This window comes from Orbicella faveolata, unplaced genomic scaffold (assembly GCF_042242905.1).
Source record: "Orbicella faveolata isolate gen_17 unplaced genomic scaffold, um_ofav_v1 contig_24, whole genome shotgun sequence".
In the NCBI taxonomy this organism is placed as follows: Eukaryota; Metazoa; Cnidaria; class Anthozoa; order Scleractinia; family Merulinidae; genus Orbicella; species Orbicella faveolata.
In genome coordinates, this window is record NW_028301552.1 from 29,510,001 (window position 1) to 29,525,524 (window position 15,524).

The window sequence follows — 15,524 nt, forward strand, 5'->3', positions numbered from 1 at the left end:
CTTGTTAAGTGTTAAATGACGGAATGAGCCCATGAACGTGTCGAGTATCTTTGTGGGTCGGTACTCGGGTCATTTATCATCCAAAAGTACGCCATGTCTGTAATTTTCGAAAACGTACTTGTTACATTGAAAATCATTCCCTTCATAAAGCTAAGAAAATATCTTTAAGTGAAAAAAACGTTTTGAGACCGATTACATGTAAATATGTAAAGGAGATGGCGTATTCTGAGTAAGCAGAGTCGTTGAATGCTGAAATCCATACATGCAGCCCAAGATAAACACAGTGAACACGAAACAAACAGAGACTAAATCGAACTCTTCTAAACGTTAAAAGATTTCAGAACATAGTTTTGCAATATATTGACATGTGTTGTTTCTCTAATTTCTGGGTCCATGAATCTTCCAAAAAGAGCTATCTTTCTAACACCGTGACAGGGTGTTGTGTATCTTACAATAAATTTTGCGTGATATCATATATTTTCGAAACATCTGCCTCGTCTCCCTCACTAAATTTCGTTTAAGGGCTACCTGACACGTTCATGACAGGGAACGATTTAAGAACTGTATAAATATGCCTCATACATTTTATGTGTCATCTTAAGGTAGATGGAAATTTCCATGTACCTTTACAGAGTAATGCAAGAAGGTACAGGGAGTGCGTGAAGGTACAAGGAAATTTCCATGTACCTTAACATGTGTGGTGTAGGAAGGTACATGGAAATTTCCATGTACCTTAACATGTGTGGTGTAGGAACGTACATGGAAATTTCCATGTACCTTAACATGTGTAGTACAGGAAGGTACATGGAAATTTCCATGTACCTTAACATGTGTAGTGTAGGAAGGTACATGGAAATTTCCATGTACCTTAACATGTGTGGTGAAGGAACGTACATTTTTATTTTATTTTATCATCCTCATTTTATCATCTGCATTTTATCATCCACATTTTATCATCCGCCATCCGCCATCCGGTCTGCGCTTTACAGAGACCCTTTCGCTGAAGGTTCGTATAAAGATTAAAAAAATAAAATAATAACCTCACGCATTGTGAGCTTGGGGCGCCTGTGTTGCGCGGGGCCAAATAGTGTCAAGTTATCTCTAAGCTATGTTAAGTGCTAGTATTCTTTTTATATACCCTCGTATGTTTCAAAGTGTTGAATTAAACTCAGTGTGCTCCAATGGAACACACTTGAAATTTCAAGGTCTAGAAAGTTTCACGTGGGTTCCATCCTACATGAAATTACGAGCAAAACAATGCGTCAACAGGAAAAAACATTTCAATAGAAAGGGTCATGATCATGGTAAAAGGTCACGTTGTCACCTCATTAGATTATTTTTAGCCTTTAAACGTACGTTCCACGGTAAATCAGCAAAAGAAAACCAACGCTCACTGTTCACATATTAAACCTGATGAAAACAGGAGAGAAAGTTTGTTATTGGAAATTACAGTTGAAAACTTTTTACTGAGGTTCAGATTCAATTCCGATTGCAATTGCGTTTCAAGGAAAAAAAAAATTCCAAGGTCTTCTGGCCGTCCTTGTTTCCCTTTTTAGCTGTCCTTGAGTCCCCATGGGTTTACCTACGTCACTATTGACCCTTACACCCTGTGTTAAGCCACAAAAATACTCTTCAGTTAGGAGATGGACGTCAAAATTGCGTCAAAGTACCCACCATGATAGACTCGGTCAACCGTTTAGATGCCCTCCAAAATCAACCCATCACGTATTAAGATCTTGTTAAGAGCAATTGTCAGTTGATTCAATCGCTTCTGCTGGAAGGATATTACTTGAGCGTGATCATAAAGAAGTTAACAATTTTAAGAGGTAAATGACCCAAAGGTTTTATTCTTGAGCTACTCCATGAAAGTTGCTTGAAACAAATTGTTTACAAATATGCAAGACGAAGTTTATCCATCAAGTTATATAGGAGCTTTTGCTTCAAGCCCTCTTGAAATACTATTATGTCTAATCTAAAGCCGAAAGACTCCTGGAGCATCTCTACAGCACTCTTAATATGTTATACATTTCTCTGATTAGATCGAATGGAAACTAATCGGTCATTATCAATGATGACCGTGAAATCGAATAAATAATAATTTTAATTAAATGGTAAAACGGATTTTGATCAAACTCAACTTTGCCACTGTAAAATCAATATTTAAACTGGAGAGAGAGAGGTTTCTCTTCGCCTGGTATGCACCGATCCGGCGACATGTTAAAGCTTGCTTGGGCTGAGAGCTAGAGAAACAGAGGGAATGAATGTGGGCATCTAAACGGACTTGCCCGCAACTTTTGGAAACGTAACGCGTGTGTATGCATATTAATAATGTACCTGGCTCTTTTGAAGACAGACATTCTATATCGACAAAACATGGAAAATACTGTCTAGTCAAATACGCGTACCACGATCAAGAGAATCGATTTAATTTGCAGATTTTGGAATGGCTCGTAACATTATGTAATTCATGGTGTATTAAATGTTTTTGTAGGCGCAAGAATCTTTTAGTTTTTAAATGGACAAGATTTTTATTTTTCAAGTTGTAGTGGTGGGACGATTTCACTTCATCACTCCTTCACTCCTTCACTTTCTGTTGCACATTTCGAACCCCGGAGGGGGGGGGGGGGGGGTGGTGACTCCCATATGGGAAAACGGGTGAGGGATGCTCGTCGGACAATTTGAATTTAACTCCTAAAGAAGACTAATGTGGGCGTTGCTCGAGCTTTATTAGACCCTAAAATTTACCACTCAAAACGGAATAGGTTCGATTACTAGCCTCTGTAGACGACACAAAACTTGGTCATTTCATGTTGTTGTATTGCAGAGGACGGCAAAGAAATGTACAAAGATTTATAACGCATGTACACAGCTATTGTTTTGCTCATTAAACCTTTTGTTCAGTGACGTTCTCGTTGCCGTCGTCGTCGTGGTTTACTTAAGGGCCCTAATTATTTTTTGAAACCGCAGAAATGATCTAAATAGATCTCTGAATAGGATTTCGCACGAACGTGTCCCATGATATATAGAGAAGCTAATTATATAAATAGCTCATTTCCCGAAGGTGTCCACTCGATTGCGGAAAACTGAGGAGATATTGAAATCACAAAATTAATGAGCTGCATGAATTTTCGAATTATGATTCAAGCCGTGATTAAAAGTTTTGAACGATAAACAGACGACAGAATTGAGTAGAATTCGAACGACGCATTTTGCTTTTATTTATACAGTATTGTAGATAAAGATGAATACCGACATGGCGAAATGATTTGAACAATATAGTTGATAAATAGAAAAAAATGACATTACACAAGACTGGGGGTTCAGCAGTCACTAATATCGCCTTGGAGAGGGAAGGAGAAAAAAAAGTCATTACAACACGGGGTATTCGTATTTGGTAATACCTCCAAGCAGGAACCCCGCCGAACAGGGCTTAACTTTATTGAGCGGACGAGACACGGTGCTGTCTTTGTTACGTGGTATTATGACTCTACGTTGGATCATTTTTCACTTTTCGATTTCTGAGATCTCTCAAAAGGTAACAAAGAAGGAAAAAAAAAACTTATAATCGCGTGGGAATATAAAGAACGAAAAAATAGCAATGAAAATAAGAATGCGATTATACTTGTTTGCTGATCGGACAAGAAGCTGTGCTTTCTTTAGGATTGTCTCGGACGAGGATCACCAATAACTTCATGAATGTTTTCAACGGTGTTACATCTCCTCGTGTATTCTCTTACCGTTGCGTTTTGCCAGTGGGCTTTAACTTTAGTTTACAGCGGTTGTCAATCACACGCGACCTCGAGCGCGAAAAAAGTCTAGACAAAACCTAAGTTTTGGTGGACGTCAATCATCTCCGTCTCCTTGCCGACTGTATGCAAAATTTACCTGAAAAAGTAAAACCTTACAGCGGTCCACTCGTTGCTGACAACGGCCTTCTACCAGGACATAAAGGAGACCATGAACAATGGAAGTGATCCAATCCTTTTGTTCACAAACGTGTCGGTACATGAGCTTTTCGTTTGGCTGCACTACTACACGACAAACAGAAACACGGTCTTGCCTGATAAAACGAAGATGCCTTTCATGGATTTCGCTCATCAAGGCCAAGGCTTCCTCACCTGGCATCGATTGTACTTGCTAGCCTGGGAAAGAGCTTTGCAGGATCTGTCTGGCGACGAAGATTATGCAATACCATTTTGGGATTGGACGGCTAGTGGAAAATGTGAAATTTGTTCTGACAAGTTACTGGGTAATGTATCTTCAAGCGGCGATGTTGTAGGCAAATATTTTGGGAACTGGTTAACAATATGTTACCCCTCAGGATCGAATGTCACGGACAGTACGAAACTCTGCGATCCTCGCGTGAAAACAGGCAAGTTGAAACGCTCTCCTGTTCAAATCCGACTCGCCAACGGGTTCAACGCGGCCTTTCCTACCAAGAAAGAAGTTGCGTTCGCTCTGCGCTTTGAAACGTACGACCTCCCACCCTTTAGCAAAGAGTCAAGCTGCAGTTTCAGAAACCTTCTTGAAGGCTACGCCAACACAACCAGCGGACATCGTTTGGCACCCGTGTTTTTTACCTTACACAATGTGGTTCACATTGCGCTAGGAGGCGCAATGGCTTCAGTCCCGGCAGCGTCCAATGACCCAATCTTTCTCCTACACCACTGCTTCGTTGATCAAATCTTTGAAAAATGGCTTCGAAAGTTCGAGAAGGACCCATCTGCTCTCTCCGCTACGGAAGCTCCCATTGGTCACAACAGAGGTGACGTCATCGTGCCCATGTTTCCAGTGCACACTCATGAAGAACTATTCTCAGAATCGTTCTCATTTGGCTATGACTTTGAGGGAGTCGACAAGGACGGTATGTGAATCGTTGCTTTCTGACAATTAGACTGCTCTCTCTCAGTCTTTGCGGGCAATTCATGCCCTGTCCAATCAAAATATCAAAGTCCCGGCATAGAAAACAAAGAGCAACCTTATCATTTAATATAACGCAATGGCGATAATCGCGAGGTCGCTCGAGGATGGTAATAAATGCTTTCCTACTTGCTGCTCGGCTTTTTCCCAGGCTTTGACTGTCAATTAATTCTTTGAAAAAATAGGGAACTGGCTGCAGCGAAAATCATCAAGGCTTAGGACCTAGGCAAGATTGTTAAGGCTTCAATGCAGATATGTGTGGTGCACTATTGTACTAAAGTTAACAATTATTGATTATGTTTAAAAGTGCATTATCGAATTATGATGCACTAGAGATTTAGGAGAGCACGAAAGAGGTACCTCTAGCTTCTTGAGTGCACTCCAAACTTCCCAAGTGAATTATAACTCGATAATACACAAAGGCATGAACCAACTGCTTTATAACATCGCCATGAAAAATGATTTCTCTCACTTAGTGAAGCTAACTTTGCATCATTAGATTGCGCTGCACTCTGACGTACCCGTATTTGATAGCCCGGCTTTGCTGGCTATGTTGTGATGTAATTATGAACTAAACTCGTTTATTTAATTTTAGGAAAATCCCCTGGCGACGAGGCAATGGAAGGTTCCTCTTTAGGGCGATGTCCAGATTCAACGGTAGCTGACCGTGCGTCGGCCGAAGACTGCATTGAGTGGAAAATCGCTGTGGGAATTTTAGCGGGGGTAGTCTTTGCCTTGTCTATTGCAATTACAATAGTAATTGTTCCTCGTTGCAAAAGGAAAAACCGAGTCAGTGCGGAGCGCGACACTGCTTCCTCGACTTAGTGTGTAAGCAAGATATAACTGATGTTAAGAGTCGATTTTGCGGAGTGTGCATCCAATTTGATAACCTTTTTTTTAAGGAATCTTAAAACCGCGCGATGAAATTTGAAGTAAATTAACTCGAATCGATAGAAAACAGTTCTGTGAAGCAGCATTAGCCAAATAACAGCAACACAATTACTCTTTTTTACTGGCAAAACCGGAAGAAGCATCTGCTTGCACTTTCCCTTTGTGAAATGTTAATCGTGAGAACTGTTTAAAATCTATTTTTCTCATCATAAAGTGACCGTAACTTAAATGTCACGGAGTCAAATATTTTTACAGACTTTGCACCAAAAGTCTTATTCAAACCTCTTGACCGTATTCTATATTCCTCTGAAAATGCTAATTGATTCCAAAAATCATTTTGCTTTTCTAGTTGACGAATTTCCCGAGCTTAAGCCCCCGGGGGGAAGAGTACGTCCTCCCCTCTACGGGGAGGCTCCACCAGAAAAGCGCACCTTTCTCGAACTTATGGTATATATTAAAAAGGTAGCCATTTTGTAAATTGAAGGTTTTGAAAGGTTAGGGAAATCGGAGTATCTTTGCTTCCGCCACAATGTGAACTGAACAAATAATACTTGTCTTTTGGCATCTCTTCTGGTAATGCATGATGTTCTCCAGTAATAGTGTTCATTAACTTCATTCCAAGGCTTTAGAAAAACGATGCACTGTTCTTTATATAGATATGTCGAAGGAGCACTTTTTTCAATAAAAGGTATACAAAAGGAGTAGCTTTTGAGTAGGAAAAAAAGTGGTATACTTAAGGTAAGTGGTTGCACCTCCGGACAGAACCTCCTAGTATAAAACGTTCTATAGTATACCCCCAGGGTTTTAATAAGCATACTCAAAAAATCCCTGTGTTCACCAGCAAATTTTATGGCATACTAAAGTTTGGCCGGATAATTTAAAAACTGTAAAACCCAGAAAACCGAAAGAGTCTGGTAACTTAAGGTATTTGTGAAAAACAACTTTTAAGGGTTATAGATGGGTTACATCATTGAAATTCTGCAACAGTTTCTCACTGTTGGGCATTTAGTCAGTTGAGATCACAGCCTTCACCTCGAGTGTTTTGTTAGTATACCCAAACTGAGAAGATTCGTCCACAGCAAAGCTCCAACTTTTTTTGGAATGGCGCGCTATTTCTTAAAAACATCAAGTACTCTCTGCTAGAACATTTGAACGAGCCTCTCCGTCGAAATCCGCCGTAAGAAAAGAGATGGCGACTGGTACATTTACCCATACCTCTTAGCGCACGGAAACTTAAACAACGCTCATAAAAACGTACTACAGAAACTTTGTAAAACCTTCAAACCTAACATGCAGAGGGACAAATACCGCAATTATCTGGCTTTCCTTGTACTTTACGGGTTGTATTAGATTCACATAGTATTGTGCTAAAATGTACAGCCGCCATCTTTTTTCCCACGGAGGACTGAACCAAATTCAAACATTGTTATTTCGGCAACCCTAAAACACAGAAACCAGAATTCGGAAACCGGAATCCAAAAATTAAAGAAAGCAAGTTCTTTAAATACGCGAAAGTTACTTTGCATAGCTTTTGCCTGTTAAAATCAAGAGGCCAAGTAAAAAAGAACTCAAACTTAACCCTTTTTGGAACGAAGATTCCCCGTCTGTCGAAGTTCGTGCAACCGTTATTTCTAGTGAGGGCTATGATTATGAGAATCTAAATAGCGTGCGTCCTAATTTGATTCTAAGCACCCTGACAGCGTCTAAAATAAGCTTGCTGGTATTGCCATTTTGTTTAATAAGTGATCTGTAATTTACCTGAGGTATAAATTTGGCCTTTATGTCTAGTAGACACTGAACGAGGTAGGAAATGTTGTCATACTAGCTGCTTTTTAGATGTTTATGAAAAGCTTAAAGTTTCCAAAATTTTAAAAACCAAAATGTAGTACCACTGATGATGACCGTACGGTCGAAAACGTTTCGTTTTTTGAAATTTTAGTAACTTTTAGCCTTTTATAAGCAAGATCAGGAGCCATAATGGCTCCTGGCAAGATAGGTAATGTCATTGAGAACAGGGCTTCCGTGGTAGCTACCTGTACATCGATGGTCACGCCATCCACTTTCGATGTTCAAAGGTTAACCTGGCTCGTTTAAATAAACTTGTTTTTCCCAACATATACGAGACTAATTCCAGATCAACACTATTTCCACACTAATACTGTTACAAATCACCACTAGATATTCTTGTCGGCCATCATATTAAAACAATTTATAGAAATGTTGCACACTTACTTCCGTCTGCTTCTCGCTTGCGAACGAATTGTGCTACTCACCAGTCTTCTCAGCGCAACTTGATCTAGACAAGAACTGCGCTCTCACCAGGGCCAGGTTGATTAAAGGATGGGTGACTTAGCCTGCGAGCAGGTTCTCGTGCTTGGACCGGGGGCTCGAGCGGCGAAGCCGCAAGAAGACATTCTCTCACATGACAAAGCAAACACCAAGAAAGCAGCGCTTGAGTGTGAAACCCATACACTAGAGCCTGTTTGCAGGCTAAGGGTATCCACCCCAAAAAATCCCTAACCCTGACTGGATAGTGATTTACGCAAAGGATGCATGTAGCTTTATCCAGCTTTTGAACAACCGGGCCAGATGTATGCGTGTAGCTTGAGGTTGTTCAAAACTAGAAAATAAATAATAACAAAATAACTTTATTTATTTATTATTTCTATCATCATTCATAATATCTGAGTTCTGGATTCCGGATTCCGGATTCCATATTCGATATTTTACCATTCGCGCGGCCCCATTCGCGCGATTTTTGGCCAATCGACGCTGTTCATAAATTATGCAAAATTAATTTATTCAAACATTGCTGCACGTGTTATACCTGTACGATGGAAGAGAAGTGAAGGCGACGGATTGACAAAATGATTCTGTTATACTGAGGGTAGAGTGTTTGGGAAACTCGTAAGCTACGAAGGAATAAGAAATACTTTCGCTTTGTCTGGACTATGCAGTTTTTAAGTGGCAGACTCAAGGTGAGTCTTAGCAAACAAATGTCTTTCAAATTAGCTCTCGGAAACCTGCGGAAACGGCGTCGGAAACGCTTTAAGGTTCCGTGTGCAACACGCATTTTGATTTACAAGGATGTGGATGGGTTCCTTTCTCATAATGCGCCAGAAATATAATCTTACATGCGTTTGGTTATGTCAATTTAGTTTTTTGAGACTTGGAAACTTTGGTGAAGCTCAAATGTACGAAAAGAGATGGCTGGCTGTACGTTTTACCACAATACGTTGCGAACCTAGCTAATACCGCTATTTCCAAACAAGACAAACATTGCGCATGCTAGGCTCAGAGTTTTAAGCATTTTCTTGCCGTAAAATGAGATTTTTTTTTAGGGTTTTCCTGCACTAAGAATCATGGGTTAATGTCCCATTTGCCATCTTATTGAGACTGGACTTTGAGTTTACAAGAATTCATGTTAGGCCATCCCCTTTTTTTCACTGTTTAGCGTCGTCCGACCGACCCAGATTTTCGCGTTTTCAGAACAAAAAATAAGTCACACGGGAGGCAATGAAGGGGCAATGACACATTATTTCAAACAATTGTGACTTTAATCTGAAACATAAGCAATTTTTTTGCCTTACAGATTTTTAGTTTTTCAATGTTCTTGTTTGATTTTAACAACGACCTCAACTTTTTCCTTCGTCCATTGCTGCAATGTTGACTTTGTAACCACACCTTGTTGTTTCCAGGCTCCACAGATATTATGCTGAGGTACCAGGCCTCCTAGCTCCAGACTCCTTTTCCAATTTTATTTTTGTTTTTTTTTCCTTTTCCGACCCACCAACCTAAAATCAGAAAACGCATTCGACAATAAACGAAAAAAAAAGGGGGGGATGGCCTTACCTTCAGAAACAACTTATTGACTTCTGTACTCAATAGTGGACATAACAATTTGTCTGCTGCACGTTTTCGTATACATGTAGTAGCTAGACAAAATAATATTCATGATTATCAAATAAGTGAGATATTGTGCACTCTCATTGGTCAAATTATAGGCCAGGGCGCATTCCGCGGGAATTCCATGCTGAAGATACTCGAGGCTTTTCAAATTTCATGCCGTGCGCCTGGCAAGTGGCTAAAGACGCATGCCAAAGAATACTATTTTAGAAACGCCAACCCAGCATGGATGGGAAAATTTGGCTCAAATGGAACATACAAGATGCCTGTTATCGGCCTGGATATGGGGTATAAAGAGAAGTTAAGAAGCCATAGTTATTGTGCCAATTCTCCTTGCGTAGCTTAGTGTTTATACACCAGCACCAACAAATATAAATGTCCATATGCCAAAAACTCTTAACTGCATGCAGGTACACCACAGAAATTTTTAGGCCACACCAAAGATCTTCAGCTTAACCTACACTGAATGTACCCTGGTCAATAGGTGGTGTTTAATAGATGAGGGTTAGGTTTACAAACATGGCTGTGACATTTTAGATTTGCAAGTATTTTTGAGGAATATTTTATAAAAGCACTTGTCCAGGAACACTTTTTCTGTGTATATATAGCCTCATCTAAACACTTTGGGGGCTGGGAGAATTCTCGAAAGTTATGCAAAACCTTGACTTGTAACTGTTTTTAATTCTCGGAACCCCCCTCATGTTTGTGTATGTACATGTAAACATGGAAAGTGCTCTGATGCTCAATTCAGTAATAATTAGATTACTTAAATGCTCGTAAACATTATCAAACATTTCCCCCTTCAAACTTATTGAAAATAAGGGCTTGAAAAAGCCTTCTCAAGAAAATCAACAAACTTAACACTTTCAGAAATGTATCTTTGTTAGTGGAGTGAATAATAAATTCTGAGTTTTAGAGTGCAAAATTTTCAGCAAATACATGTACTCTGCTGTTGTGATCATGTCCAATTTATTTGACCCAGATCTCCAATATCACTGGCAAGAATGCATTACATGTATATATGAAGTACTGCATAAAATTCTTCTGTTGACAGTTTGACGATGATTTATGATGATGGAGCAAGTCTTAAGGATTAGGAAAAAGCAATTCTACTTCATTGTATTAGGTGAGTGTAGTTTCTTCTCTAGTGTTTCAAAACACATTTCGTTTGAACTGGTAGCCTTTAAGGAGCCACCACATAGTCCCCCTAAGGGGAATCGCATGTGAAAATGTTGGGGAAGCTTCACTGAGAATTTGAATGACACTCTTAAACAAGGCTGTTGCCTATGGAAAATTTTAAGGGCCGTTTGGGCTCCTCACTTCAAAAGTATGGAGCCCAAGCCATTTTTTTAGGAGCCCAGGATAAAACTTGCTGTGGCCAATCCTGGGGGTTTGGGGATGGAAGGAGGTTCGGAACAACTTGGTAAATTTTGGGGAGGGGCTCTGGGGGGCATCCCTTTCTCTCTCTTCTCGTGTATTTCTCTTGATAAAAGCAAAATAAGACCAGGGTAACTGTTTTCTTTTCAGTTTTGATTTTATGAGAAACATGGCTGGTCAGAATGAGCGGTAGCCATGTACAATCGATGACCAGTGATGGTTGGAATGCTTGTTAATGCGAATTTTTAAGCTGGTGGAACAAAGTTACAATTAGGAATTGCTTGTAAGTCCTGGTTACCTGGGATTGAAGTCGATGGACAGATTAGATGGGAATGAAAACTCCATGTTTAGGTGCCCACTCAGGCGACTTGAACAAAAATTTAGTCACCGGCACTCCTAACTTAGGCACCTCAGGTGACCGGTGCCTGTTAGGCAGCAGCCTTGAACTTAAAGGAGACCAATCAGCTATAACTTCATAAATCAATCTTCCTTCATCATTGGTCAGCACTAAGCAAAGAGATTTCCTTTATTTACATGTATAGAACAATTTAGAGGTTATATCCTGGAGGGAATCCCATATGCAAAGGACAGGGGTGCTTGTTGTACCTTTTAGGGGTTAAAAAAGCTGTTTTGGTACTGCTTGGGGTGTTCATTCCCAAAAGGTCCACAGCAGGAGCTTTTACAGTACCTTTTAGGGTAAATTGGGCTGAAAAAAATATGACGGAAGATAGTGTCTTTAGAATTGGGACCTCTTAGGGTGAAAAAAAATTTCAAACCACGCACATAAAACAGGATCTTGGTACCTCTTAGCGGTTCTTTTCAAAATTTCCAATGAGCACCCCCATCCTTTTTATATGGGTGTCAACCCCTGGGGTTATATCCTTAAAACCTGGAAGAATCCTGGAGTATCATGGTTGGGTTGAATTTGTTAAAATCATTCACCGGATACTTGGTGATCCTGTTACAAAATTCAAAATTGAACCCTGATTGAATTTTGGGTTGCATTTTCAGCTTTTATTTACTTCCAGAACAAATAATTAACAATTCTTAACGTTTGGTACAACATACACTACTTGCTATTCCTAGGTAAGGTAAGGTAAAGTCTGCATGCGAGCCAAGTGGCCCATCAGGCTGGAGCTTATCCCGGTTTCTGTAGCATGAAGCAACTAGGAGTATTTCTACTCCCCCCTGGATGGGATGCTAGTCCATCGCAGGGTTACCCCCAGCATTAAGTTCGCCGGTACCCATTTATACACCAGGGTGGAGAGAGGCGCTGTGAGAGTAAAGTGTCTTGCCCAAGAACACAACACAATGTCCCCGGCCAGGGCTCGAACCCGGACCGCTCGATCCAGAGACGAGTGCACTAACCACGAGGCCACCGCGCCTCCCACTCTCTATTCCTAAGAGATACAAAATCTAAGAGCCACAATGACTGCCATAGGTGGTGGTATAAAAACCATCCTGCTACAGTACTGCTCAGAACTAAGTGTCAACCAAAATTTGCACTAATAACCATTAACAATGCAAAGGGGTTAATGCATGCACGCGTTTTGGTGCGTTAGACCACGTTTTGACTTCACGTTATAGCATGTTAAAGCAAACACATTAGTATGTATGAGCTTGGTTATTGTTTGCTTCTTTTGTTACTTTGTGAAAGGAAGTTAACAACCTTTTCTAAAGACAATGTCATTCAGTATGAATGTCATGTGTTTTCAAAGAGCAGACAAGTTCTCTTTCTTTCGTACTGGCTGAATATTGCGTTGGTTACATACCATTTTGTTTTGATTCATTCAACCACAAATAAAATGATATGCATTTTGAGAAATAAGCTTATAAAGATAACCAGATAACTGGTCTTTCAAATGGCCCTGTAAAAAAAGACAACAATCAGACAACACCAGGAAGTTTCTAACTCTTTTGTACTCAATGAAGATCATAGAATTGATCATTATCGTTACTTACCATTTTGCTTTAATTCATTCATTTGTGAAATATCCTCTGCAGTCTCAAATAAAACAATATTATAAGAAATAACGCTTTCAAATGATGCAGTAGGATGAAATTTTTTTTTTTTAACCAATGCCAGAAAAGACAATTGACAAGACCGGCAAATGTTTGCTTCTCTCGTCCAGCTATTATCAACTTTCATGATGTATTCGCACAAACTAGAATCATTACATACACGATTTGTTTTCATTCATTCCATCGCTAATAAGATACTTAATCCTTTTGAACAAAACAGGCCCTTCAAGTTTGAGGTACATGTATCTAAGGAGAGGGACATGGGGTTTGCGGTGTTGTGGTGTTGATGTTTTTTTATGCGGTGATGCGGTGAATAAAATCTCAACTTGCAGTGTTACAGTGATCTCAAACCCTGCGGTGTGTGAAGTTTGTGTTTTTCAAGCTGCGGTGTTTGGTGAAATGAAGTTGTTTGCGGTGCTGGGGTTTTTTGATTTACCATTCTCAAGCCTAAATTTGACCTAAATTTAGCATGTAAACTTTGTTAATCCATGCTAATTTATGACAAACACGTACCATTGAGGTTAATAATTTGTAACAAAATACAAACCATCACTTCCTAGGCAATCTTCAATATGATTCGGCTGCCAATCCAAAGCTGTTTTTATTTATACGTAACTTGACAAGTAACTCGACCTCTGCCACCCGGAGCTCAGTGTTCGGTAGACACATGGAGGAGCAAGGACAGAAACAATCCTGGAAATTCTGGAAACATCAAGGCCGAATATAACGTATTATTGACTGCGCAGCTTTTTTCTACGCAAAAAAGGAAAAGGTGGCGAAAATTACCGGCAACAAAATATATTCGGATGTCATGTCGGTAGGTGAGAAAGAAGGCTTTCTAAGCCAAGGAAGCTTTGTAAATTACACACGTTTACTATTTTTTTTGTTTTTCCTTTTGCTATTCGGCTTCGTCTAGAGGTCATTCTGATACCGGTCTATAGCCACTCCCAGGTCCTGCAACTTTCTTGACCTTCTATTTTTTCAAACGATTATCGATATCAAACACAAATGCAGCTAGCTCCGGAAAGCAACACTTCCAGTCAAGATAGGGCTTCAGTCTGTGGGTTTATACACCAGGAAAAGTGAGTGAAGTACATGTAAAAGAAGAGAGGGATCTGGGGTAAAGGCCATCTCTCGAGGCTCCTCTTTTTTCTTCGTCCGCTTCCTAGCTTCCCACAAGGTTTCTTCACAAGAGCAAGAAAACTGATTTACAGGCATCAGCAGTATCGACACATGCACAATGAAAAGCGTTATGATGTGTTTATTTTGTGGAAAATTGTTGAGGTGTAAAAGCATTGTTTTTAGTGTAGATGAATGAATCATGGTGCTAAAAATACGAGTTGCGGTGACGGTGTTTCATTGACTTTTCTTGCGGTGATGTGGTGTTCGTTAATTTTTTTTGCGGTGTTGCGGTGTTGAGAACCCCCCCATGTCCCCCTCTCTAAGCGGTGTGATTTAAGAAGTTTTTGTGATGCTTGAAGAAGACAATTATGGCTAATTGCAGCTAATTGGGCTGCAAAATGCCACGTAAACAAGTTATTCCAAGATGCGATGTTTGCTTATTTCTGAGCGGTACCATACATATCGACAAAATTACATAGTCTTATTATTAAAAACTATCAGTTATTAATACAGATTGCTTTCAAAAATTTGATAAAAAATATCACTGTCAGTGGCTTCACAAATTATTTCAGGACGTTTTGGTTGCTGCTGCAATGTTCTTTAGCTAAAAATGTAAATAGGCAATGCCGTTGCTGATGTTATAAGAATCAAGAAAAATAACCACCTTTCAATTGTGGATGATCTTCAGCTCTGAAAGCCATAAAGCTTGGCACAAATTGCTTTCCTCAAATCTTGCTTAAATTCATTTCTAAAGATGTTTTTTCATAGCGGTGTACAGGTTGCATGCTTCAAAATATCTTACAAAAATAGTTTAAAGAAAATTCTTGTACTAACAAAAGAAGATTTCATGTGGGGAAGAAACATTTCCATTGAGTAATTGTACACCTGTACATATAGATAAAGATTGTAGATTTCCTTCCCCAAGGGGTATCTTGACAAATCAAATGCTGATAATTCTGAAGTTTGATTTTAATTTGGTACACTTGGATTTATGTTCATGAAGATGAACTCAGCCGTTCAGTTACTTGCAGACATGATGTTATACATGCATATACTCTTATCCTGTCTCAACGAATCAAGAACAAATCGGTGATTTATTTTGCTTTCTCAGCAGTTTCTGGGTCATTTTATTGACTGACAAAGATGGTCAGGATAAATTCATTAAAGGAGGATTGAAACAGAGTCTAGACTCTTTATTGTGGCAATGGTGAGTACACTTTTTTTTCACTTCTTGTAACTGTCATAAGGGCCTGATTACATTCATTATATTTCCCAAGGACTATAGA

At 39.6% G+C, this 15,524-nt stretch overlaps 1 protein-coding gene across 1 annotated transcript; it reads left to right on the forward strand.

Moving 5' to 3' along the window:
* The first annotated feature begins 3,924 nt into the window (after positions 1-3,924).
* On the forward strand, positions 3,925-6,515 carry LOC110065498 (tyrosinase-like). The gene is made up of 2 exons (XM_089291718.1): positions 3,925-4,864; positions 5,516-6,515. The coding sequence occupies exons 1-2, from the start codon at positions 3,958-3,960 to the stop codon at positions 5,743-5,745; spliced, it is 1,137 nt and encodes a 378-aa protein (XP_089147844.1). The 5' UTR covers positions 3,925-3,957; the 3' UTR covers positions 5,746-6,515.
* The last annotated feature ends 9,009 nt before the right edge of the window (positions 6,516-15,524 follow it).

Coding starts and splice junctions, on each gene's coding strand:
- LOC110065498 (XM_089291718.1), top strand. CDS start 3,958: ATGAACAATGGAAGTGATCCAATCCTTTTGTTCACAAACGTGTCGGTA. Junction 4,865..5,515: donor TGAGGGAGTCGACAAGGACG/GTATGTGAATCG, acceptor ATTTAATTTTAG/GAAAATCCCCTGGCGACGAG.